The 10,974-nt window shown below is 40.6% G+C and overlaps 1 protein-coding gene across 1 annotated transcript; it reads left to right on the top strand.

Annotated features, from left to right (window-relative positions):
• Window positions 1–634: 634 nt before the first annotated feature.
• On the top strand, window positions 635–10,850 carry LOC109467586 (ZP domain-containing protein-like). The gene is made up of 11 exons (XM_019765605.1): window positions 635–648; window positions 5,564–5,743; window positions 6,102–6,362; window positions 6,847–7,028; window positions 7,548–7,717; window positions 8,018–8,120; window positions 8,274–8,413; window positions 8,885–8,993; window positions 9,636–9,834; window positions 9,987–10,115; window positions 10,715–10,850. Coding segments are annotated over exons 1-11 (1,545 nt in total). The 5' UTR covers window positions 635–647; the 3' UTR covers window positions 10,786–10,850.
• The last annotated feature ends 124 nt before the right edge of the window (window positions 10,851–10,974 follow it).

Raw genomic sequence — 10,974 nt, 5'->3', positions numbered from 1 at the left:
AAACGTGAACTAGACCTACTAAAAGACGTACCACGCCGAAACCTCGGATCGCAGCGAGGTGGATGTGCAGTGCTGGCCGAAGAGCCGGGGCCTCTCGTCATGCCAACCAACGGCAGCACTCACAGCTGTTGGAGTTTACGTTTTCGGTCAGGGTCACCTAGAATTCAACTAGTTGCTTTTTATTGGAAGCGTATTGACTGACATCTCAATATGTCAATGCAGACACTGACGACTGTGATGGTGTGACCTGTCAAAATGGTGGAACTTGCGTGGACGGCGTCAACTCCTATACGTGTAATTGTGATCATGGATTTGAAGGAGATCACTGTGAAACAAGTAAGCACTCCTTTTAGGAATGTATAAAGAGGAATGAGATATGTTTATTGCCTTGTCATTTAGAAAAAGATGACATTGAATTGTCGTAATAGAGAGTAATGTCATTGCTGACCATACTTTGTTATACAAGAGACATAATAGAAATCAAGATTCTTTTTCTTGGAAGCATATAACTGACATCCCAATATGTCAATGCAGACATCGACGACTGTGATGGTGTGACCTGTCAAAATGGTGGAACTTGCGTGGACGGCGTCAACTCCTATAGCTGTAATTGTGATCATGGATTTGAAGGAGATCACTGTGAAACCAGTAAGTATCCCTGCTAGAAATGAAGTAACTTGGATGACACTTTAATTACGTTTTCTTTTAAAACAGGACAGTATGAATATGTCATATTTCTGATTGCACTACGTAATGCAATGAGACCTGCTAGAACCCAAGTTGCTTTTTCTTAGAAGCATATTGACTGAAATCCAACATATCAATGCAGACACCGACGACTGTGATGGTGTGACCTGTCAAAATGGTGGAACTTGCGTGGACGGCATCAACTCCTATAGCTGTGATTGTGAACCTGGCTATGAAGGAGATCACTGCGAAACAAGTAGGTACCCCTATTAGGAATGGAGTAACCTGAATGAGAGATGTTTAATTGCGTTGTACTTCAAAAGACGACATTAAATTGTCTTGCTTAAGGAAAGTCATTGCTAACCATACTTTGTAATACAAGAGACCTGCTAGACTTTAACTAGTTGCTTTTAATTGAAAGTACATTGACTGACATTCCAAATGTCAATGCAGACACCGACGACTGTGATGGTGTGACCTGTCAAAATGGTGGAACTTGCGTGGACGGCGTCAACACCTATAGCTGTGATTGTGAACCAGGCTATGAAGGAGATCACTGTGAAATAAGTAGGTACAATCTTGTTCAGATTAAAGTAACCTGTATTAAAGATTTTCATTGCGTTGTCCTTAAATAAGATGATATCGAATTGTCGGCATTGAGGAAGGTCATTGCTGACCATAATTCGTTATACAAGAGAATGCTACAATTCAAGCTGCTTTTTCTTGGAAGCATATTGACTGACATTCCAAATGCCAATGCAGACACTGACGACTGTGATGGTGTGACCTGTCAAAATGGTGGAACTTGCGTGGACGGCGTCAACTCCTATAGCTGTAATTGTGAACCTGGCTATGAAGGAGATCACTGTGAAACAAGTACGTAGTCCTATTGAGAATAAAGTAATGTTAATGTATAGATGTTTCAGTGTCTGTGTATTGAACCAAGGGACAATTTCGTAACTAGAAAAGTCATTGCCGATAATACTATGTTATGCAAAAGATTTGCTAGAATTCAAGTTGCTTTTTCTTGGAAGCATATTGACTAACATTCCAATATGTCAATGCAGGCACCGACGACTGTGATGGTGTGACCTGTCAAAATGGTGGAACTTGCGTGGACGGCGTCAACACCTATAGCTGTGATTGTGAACCTGGCTATGCAGGAGATCACTGTGAAACAAGTACGTATTCCTACCAGGAATGAACTAGTTTGGATGGCAGTTTAATTGCGTTTTCTTTAAAAAGAAGACAATACGAATACCTCGTAAGCGAGGAACGTCATTTCTGATTGCACTACGTAATGCATGAGACCTGCTAGAATTCAAGTTGATTTTTCTTAGAAGTATATTGACTGACATCCCAAATATCAATGCAGACACCGACGACTGTGAAGGTGTGACCTGTAAAAATGGTGGAACTTGCATGGACGGCGTCAACACCTATAAATGTAATTGTGATCCTGGATTTGAAGGAGATCACTGTGAAACAAGTAGGTATATTGCTATTAGGAATAAAGTAACCTGTATAAAAGGAGTTCATTGCGTTGTCATTAAAAATAGAACAGCGAGCAGATTATTATTGGAATGAGCAGAGCACTTTGGACTAATGCCTCTGACTATTTACAGCTTAGAGGTACATATCCAATATTTTGTCACAATTTTCTCTGTTACATAGCGGATCATAATGACCCCCAGTGGGGGTCTTCACGCTTCGTTAAAAATTGAAAAATCTCAATATTTTAGACGAAATCTTGAGATCTTATGAGACAATATTGAGATTTTTTATGACAATCTCCAGATCTTTAAGAAAATCTTAAGATGAAGAGAAAAGGTCTCAAGATCTTTCCAAATGTTTTCAAAGTATCTTGATATTTTTCCATAGCATCTCGAGATGCTTTAAGAAATAGCAAGATTTTTAAAGCGATCTTGAAAAAACGTGAGATCTTTTAAACAATCTTGATATCTTTTAAAGCATCTCGAGATGCTTTGGAAAAATCTCAAGATACTTTGAAAACGTTTGGAAAGATCATGAGACATTTTGTTTTCATCTCAAGATTTTCTGAAAGATCTGGAGATGGTCATGAACAATCTCAAGATTGTCTTATAAGATCTCAAGATTTCGTCTAAAATATTGAGATCTTTAGAATGAATCTTGAAATTTTTCAATTTTTAACTAAGCGTGAAGACCCCCACTGGGGGTCATCATAATCCGCTATGTAACAGAGAAGTTTGTGACAAAAGATTGGATATGTACCTCTAAGCTGTAAATAGTCAGAGGCATTAGTCCAAAGTGCTCTGCTCATTCCAATAATAATCTGCTCGGTGTTATAGATGATATGGAATTATTGAATCATCGTAATTGAGGAAAGTCATTTCTCGCCATATTTTGTAATGCAAGGGACTTGGGATATGATTCAACTAGTTGTCCTCATAGAAGAACGAGATTGAATTGTCGTAATTGTAGAAAGTCATTGCTGACCATACTTTGTTATACAAGAGACATGCTAGAATATATTCAGATGCTTTTTCTTGGAAGCGTATTGACTGACATGCCAATATGTCAATGCAGACACCGACGACTGTGATGGTGTGACCTGTCAAAATGGTGGAACTTGCGTGGACGGCGTCAACACCTATAGCTGTAATTGTGACCCTGGATTTGAAGGAGATCACTGTGAAACAAGTAAGTACTCCATTAGGGATGGAGTAACCTGAATGAGAGATGTTTTATTGCTTTGTAAAAACGACGACATTAAATATTCTTGATTAGAGAAAGTCATTGCTAACCGTATTTTGTAATGCAAGAGACCTACTACAATTCAACTAACAGGAGCTTTCAGACTAATTTGCATCATCTTGTCTTGACTTGTCTGACTTTTGTTCCTTCTTCGACTTCCAAAAACTTGTCTTCACTTAATTTGCATATCAATCAACAGGTTGTGTATATAAACCTGCTTTCCCCTCTGGTCTCTCAGTCACTGACGAAAGCTAGTGGATACTAGCTGAAACGTCTGACGTTTTCAAAATCATATCCAGTTGCTTGAGTAACTGTTTTTTGGCATATCGTATTACCTGGATGTCTAACCTTCATCGACGTACAATTCAACTAGTTGCTTTTTCTTGGAAGCGTATTGACTGACATCTCAATATGTCAATGCAGACACCGACGACTGTGATGGTGTGAAATGTCAAAATGGTGGAACTTGCGTGGACGGCGTCAACAGCTATAGCTGTGATTGTGATCCTGGCTATGAAGGAGATCTCTGTGAAACCAGTAAGTGCTCCTTTAGTACAAACAAGTACAAACAAGTTAGGAATGAAGTGACTTGGATGACAGATGTTTCATTGCGTTGTACTTAAAAATGACGACATTTGATTGTCGTAATTGAGGAAAGTGGTTGCTGACCATACTTGTAATGGAAGAGACTTGCTAGAATTCAACTAGTTCCTTTTTTGAAAGAATATTGACTGATCGATGACATCCCAATATGTCAATACAGACACCGACGACGTGTGACCTGTCAAAATGGTCTAACTTTCGTGGACGCAGTCAATTACAAAGCTGTTATTGTGTTCGTGACATTCAAGTGTCATAACTCATAACGTTATCATAAGTCATCAAAACTCACCACGTTAACGTCACGTAATGTTTCTTTACTTTTTGTAACATACAGTCGAGCGAGTAATTTTACTTTTTTTATTAACACCGTTTTCTGTCTACAACATGGTCACCTATTTCCTTTGCTAATGGTTGCGTCCACATCAGCCTCCTCTGCTTCAGATCAACAGACATGTTCTGGTGTCGTCATCAGTTCACGCTGTGTATAGTTTAAGCCGCAGATACCCGGGAGTACAAAGTAACACGGACACAATTCCTGAAGCCTAGCTAGAAAGTGTTATGTGAGAGGTAGCCAACGTAACAGGTTTTGAAAAGTCACATTACCAAACTTTGCAGAATGATCTAGATAATTGTAACTATGTAACATAATCAAGAAATTACTATCAATAGCTTCCAGTTTCTGGGAAATGAACCTTGTGTTCAAATTTCAAGTTTATAAATAGCCCTATCAAATGTGTCTAATGGTAGGTACAGTACTTCAAAATACCTTCTTTGCGTTGAATTTACGTTGACAGAAAGTGTGTTTAGAAACATGTCTTTTACTCGCGGTTTCCATTTGGTAGTCTAATGAAACAGTATATATATATGTAGAGTAGAGCTGTTAGAACCCTACAGGTAACAGTACGCCAATGTCTGTCCAAGGATCTGACACTACCAGGCAGGGCTTGACCAGTCAGTTTTGTCCTTAAATTTTGGATTAGGTGAGATTAACTTCTTACAGTAGTTCCTCAATTTCTTATCTGTTGTCTGTAGATTTTAGAACGTCTTGAATAGAAAGTTGTCTTGTTCAGTGTCTTAGCAAGGTCTCTGTCCATGTTACCATCACGGTAGTCAGAGGTAGACTGTGGTCCGATAGTTTACGTTACCTGAATTTATTGGTTGCTTTTGTAGTACAAGCATGGTCTTTAAGCAATATCTAGCTTATAAGTCTACAGTAATGCTTATACGTTCGACAACTTACTATGTATAGAACCAACAGAAAATGTATTTTGTTGATACGGGCCTTGCTTTGGTCAAGATGTACATGTATTCTGGTTGATGATTCTGGTAAGAGGTCAAAAAGGTCAGTCCATTTATTAAATGCCGCGGCCACTAATATCTATGCAAACTGAGGACTCATCATGTTAAATGCGCACTATATTTGCACAATTAATGGGAAACATTTATTATAAATTAAGTTAAGAATCATTTGGCAAAGGTAAGGGGTCTTAAAATAGTTTTAACTGTTGTTTAACGTTTTTCCATCTTTATTTTCTAGTGAAACATCCTAAGAAATGGCGCGACGATGGCCGCTGTGGAGCCGGTTACACTACAGCAGACGGGAGGACCGCTGAGTGTGAGCCTGACAGTAGTAACCCATGCTGCTCTCGATACAACTGGTGTGGGAACTCTGCAGATTACTGTGACTGTGTGGGTTGTGTCGACTACCGTACAAGGGGTCTGTATTTAATGATTTATAAATGTGTGAGCGTGTCTATGTTTAAAGATTCTCTTTCATACTGTTTGTTTGTTTACAGTGTTGCAAGTCGGCACATATGAATATTATATAGTAAACATTTAACAAGAAGGCTGCATTAGTCGAGACTGGAAATAGACATTTCCATAGCTAGGCATTAGTACTGTAAGCTATATAAAAGAATTTTACAATAATATGGTGGCTCATGGATGCATTATGGTACTGTTCCAAAGATCATTCATATGACATTGATAAGGTGTCCGTGGTCTGACAATAGCATGACATGTGGAGAGAAAATTGAGTAAATCAAAAGTATCTCCTTTGTAAACTACCTTTACAGCTGTGTCTGATTTGACCTTCCTCGATATCGAGACGGACCAAATGACCCTGTCCTGGACAGCATCTGCTAACGTCACACGATACCGACTCCGTTACCGCCATGCCGGATCTTCGTACCAGTATCTGTCTCCCCCGCCTGCACCGGGCGACACCCAGGCAACCGTACGCGGACTGTGGGCGGATACAGAGTACAACTTCACCCTGACTGCGTTTGGAGAGGACGACGAGGAAATAAGAGAGATCAGTGGGACAGAGACAACAGGTAGCTAGTATATAGGTCGATGAAATGACATGGATGCAGAGATCTAGAGGCTTACATGTAGTTCTCTCGTCGTAATTGGCTAAAAGAAAGGATTAGCGTCTTTCATCAAACTAACTCTTTTTTTTATATTCCAACATTTTCATGACCAAACATGGCGACGGCACACTCACGTTATATCATCTCATTTTATGCCCCCACCAACGCAGAGTACAAATACAGGCCAGGACACTACTCATTTTCACTTGAGTGAAGACAAAAGTCTTGTTAAGTGCCTTTCCCAAAAGCACAAGATCGGTGGCATGTCAGAACTCGAGACCTCTTGGTTCCGAGTCAAGCACTCTGCCGCTACGCCACACGACCATTATACTAACTTAAAGATAAAATGCAGTAGATAACATCTTCATTTTTCCATTGACATGGATGTGAGACATGTAGATGTAATGGACATTACATGCCAAGCCAGATGCATATATCTTTTTTTCAGCTAAAGTTATCGTGAACGTGGACTGCTATCAGGACCACATGAGTATGACCTTCCCTAGAGCAGCGCTATCAGGGGCAGATGTGGACAACATGCACCTGTTGAACGACAGCTGCCGGGCGATATACACCGAGACGGAGGTGACTCTTCGGACCGGTCTGCAGGAGTGCGGGACGATCCAGGAAGTAAGTAGACGTCAGGATTAAAGAGAATATCTGTTTCATTCCAAAACGTGTTCCATTCCAAAACATGACTTGGAATCATGTGAATTAAAGGGGAATTCAGCTGTATTCCAAAACATGATCTATTCCAAAACATGTTTTAGAACACTACCAATTAAAGTGGGATGCTTCTGTAATCCAAAACGTGATCAATTCCAAAATAGTTTCGTAATGACGTTTTTTACGTACTAGACTAAACCTGATCTAAACACATACATACACTTCCAGGCAGATACTAGATGGTATCCCTGATGACCCACAGTACGCAGGACTCTTGATGCTTGGCAGCCGTGTTCGATCACGTTATGGAACATTATAAATCCTGGTCCAGCTGTGTCATGATTTGGAATGCAACCAAGTGGAATACTATAAGTGTATTACAAAACATGCCAAATTGGTCCATAAAAATGTAATACTTTCACAGATACTGTGGGCTTTCTAGATCTGTTTAGTTTTTTTGTGTGTCTCTCCTTATTTTCATAGTCGTCAGATAAGAAACTCATCTTCATCAACGAAGCCATCAGCAGTCCGGTAGTGCAAGATAACGGCGCTGTGAGAGGAGTAACCTTCAGGAAGAGGTTCCAGTGTGAGTTCGTCAGTCAGTTTGTTATCTCACAGGAAAAGGAGGTTCTCTTCAACATCCCGCCTCCTCGGTAAGTGTTTTCAGAAATGTCAGGCTGCAACAACTAAGCCTCAACTACGGACTAGAAACTAGAGCCTGTTACAATCATCTGTACCACAGTATGAGCAAAGGAAGTTCCACTCAAAATAAACTCAAGGCATCGCTAACCAAAAGATAACCAAATTCGCTAAATTTTCTACGAGTTCAAAATCTTTGAACAATCTCCTGAAATCCTGTTGACATTCACTTTGGAATGGGTAATTAGCATAGAATGAATACTAGTGATTTCTCGCCGTTATCTAATTACACACTTCGTTGTCTATCTGTACAGCTTGGAAATTGTGAATGCGAAAAACCAGTTCACTTTCGAGATGCACATGTTTACATCTCAAGACTTCACTGATACCTACAAGTCAGCCGACTACCCTGTGCAGGTGAGTTACTTCGTTCCTTCTTACTGAGATCGTTTCAGTCAAGATTGCCATGCATGTATGTTGTAACACAATAACCACATACTCCACTTTACTTGAGCCTCTCCCAATGCAAAGCTTTAATTCTTTATGTCCTTTCCTTGTTTCCGACATCAGGTGACCCCGTCTCACCAGCTGAATTTCGGACTGAGCGTGAACTCACCTCTGGACAACCTGGAGCTGCTCGCTCTCCACTGCCTCGCCACGCCGAGTACCGACCCTGACGACTCTCCAAGCGTCAGCATCATTCATGACCGGTACGTCTCTTCACATCGCTTCTTAACATCAAAAGTATCGACATGTTACAAGTCGGCGACAGCCAAGGCCAAGGATTTTAACCTAATAGACGTTTTTCTTAGTTTAAAGGCTTCCAATGCAATTTCAGGGCGGCCAAAAACAAAAAAAATATTCTGGTATGTCTGATATTGACATTTACTGCAATTTCGTAGCACAATTTTATCATCATTCCATACTTAAACCTTCAAAATAGCCCCAAAATCTCTGTGATGCGTCTCTCTCTCTCTTTTGTAACGCCCATAAATAGCTAGAACCAGCCTACGATACATTCAAGCAACCGTCAGGGACAATGCATTTAAAGAATGACAAGAAAGCTGATTTTCACAATCCAGATTTACCATTATGAAATTCCATTGGATAACTTGAAAACCAGTTAAGAGTCTGCTGTTGTATCATCATATGAGACATTCATAGTTATTTCTCTCCTTTAGGTGCGACATCGACACAACGCTTCAGTTAAACACTGACCTGTCTAACGACATGGCCTTGTACTACTCCATCCAATCGTTCACCTTCCCCAACGTTGTCGCTCCCAACCTGGTAAAATAAACAAACATGTAAAAACTTTGGTCTAGTGCTGGGCTGTGTTAACTGTCAGCTTTAAGTTCATTTCCATGCTTTAAGGTGATTGTCTCGTAGATGTAACTTTAGTCCTAAACAGTGCGCTGCGCATTACATTTTCTGTCGTTTGTCATAAGGCATCTGCTATCAATCAATCAATCAATCAATCAATCAATCAATCAATCAATCAATCAATCAATCAATCAATCAATCAATCAATCAATCAATCGATTAATCAGTCAGTCAATAAACCATGTGCATCAGATTCTAACACAAGGTGAAAACAGACATCTCTCTCCAGGATGTCCTATTTTCAGTATCCGGTTGGTTCTGATGATCCGCCCGCTACGTGTCTTGAAGACTTGGTCCTCCCACTGTCGTCTCAGGATTCAAGCCAGAAAAAAGTTTAATTTTGCATATGACAGGGTTATGAATTAAATTAGCTATTGGCTTCCTCACCTCTGTAGAAGCTTCGGCATCTACGTGTCTCTATTTAGGTGCTCTCCAGAAGGATCGTTTGTACTAACTAAATATTGTTGACTGCTTCTCGGTATTTGGATACCTTGAACAGCAATGGCGGTGCACCTTATTACTGTAAATTCTGTCCTTCCTCCATGTCAGGTGTACATCCACTGCACCATGGTGGTCTGCTTCAAGGACGACCCGGACTCGCGGTGCAGTGACGGGTGTATCCCCGCTAGGCGGCGCAGGCGCGCTGTGTCTGACATGAGCGAGGCCCGAGTGCGACGTGCGAGTGTAAGGGACCAACCAGCCCACATCATACAGGGACCCTTCCAAGTTAAAAGTGAACAAGAACAAGGTAAAGTTTGTATAATTAGAAGGTGCCAATTGCAATCTCAATCCCAATCAAATTCTCTTAGACTTAGAGAACAGTTTAATTTTCATTACCTTACGAACTCTTAGGAACTACGGACCTATAAGTGTCAATGATGTCTCTTTGCTGTTCCACAGCCTCCACCCTGCCCACTGTCGGCATCGCTGTCGGGACAGCTGCGGGGATAGCTGGCGTCCTCCTGCTGGCTGTTGCTGTCTTCCTGGTGAGGAAGAGACGTGGTCGTGACGTCAAGGAACATCGTGTCGGTAAGATGTACAAAACTTGGTTGTATATACTATGATCTGAAACCGGGTGGTCCATATTTGACTTTGACCTTTGCCTTTTTTGTTTCATTTGTAAATCCGTGACCCAGTCTTCATCCTTGACCTTGTTGAAAAGCGGTCGTATGACCGAACAAGCATATCGAGAATAAAGAATGGCATACTACTACTACTACTACTACTACTACTAAAAATAACTACTACTACTACTACTACTACTACTACTACTACTACTACTACTACAACTACTTTCGAAGACTTACCCACATACCAAATATCATCACAATTTCTTCTAAAGTTATTTTGAGCACAAAAAAGAGGAAACAAGCACACGCAGACTAACCAAAGAAATACTTCTATTCAATCGACATGTAATAAGTCACCATTAAAGCTGGTGAGAATGAGCCATGTGTAACTTTCGAAGCCCTGTCGTATTCGTGACGTCATTCAGGAGCGGATTTTAATATTAGCATAAAAATCCACCGATTATTCACAAACTATATCATACTACTATTATAATGAGCACGTATGTAGCCCCCATAGTTTAGTTCTTTACTCTAATTAGATACTATTTTTTATTTCAGGTTTTGACAACTACTCGTTCGAGCTCTGGGGAAAGGGCAAGGCTGACAACGCGACTCCCAAACCCGAGTAGTCTTGTTTTGTGTAAGGCTCGAACTTTCGGCATGAGCGATGTTCTTGTAAGAACCAAATCTCTCTCCTTCTTTGAATCTCTTTCCCTCTATCTGTTTCCCTCTATTTCCTTCCTCTCCTACTCTCTTGTATTTTCTACCTCTCCCCGTCCCTCTGCTCATAGCTTTGAACCCTCCCTCCCTCCCTCCCT

Source organism: Branchiostoma belcheri, unplaced genomic scaffold, assembly GCF_001625305.1.
Source record: "Branchiostoma belcheri isolate BF01 breed outbred unplaced genomic scaffold, Haploidv18h27 scaffold182, whole genome shotgun sequence".
Lineage (NCBI taxonomy): Eukaryota > Metazoa > Chordata > Leptocardii > Amphioxiformes > Branchiostomatidae > Branchiostoma > Branchiostoma belcheri.
The sequence above is the reverse complement of the archived record's forward strand: the minus strand, read 5'-3'. Positions and strand labels throughout refer to the sequence as shown.

What these genes read in the sequence shown, in the direction of transcription:
- LOC109467586 (XM_019765605.1), top strand. An exon ending in TGTCGACTACCGTACAAGGG is followed by an intron (nt 5,744 to 6,101) that starts GTCTGTATTTAA and finishes CTACCTTTACAG; the next exon opens with CTGTGTCTGATTTGACCTTC. An exon ending in TTCAACATCCCGCCTCCTCG is followed by an intron (nt 7,718 to 8,017) that starts GTAAGTGTTTTC and finishes CTATCTGTACAG; the next exon opens with CTTGGAAATTGTGAATGCGA.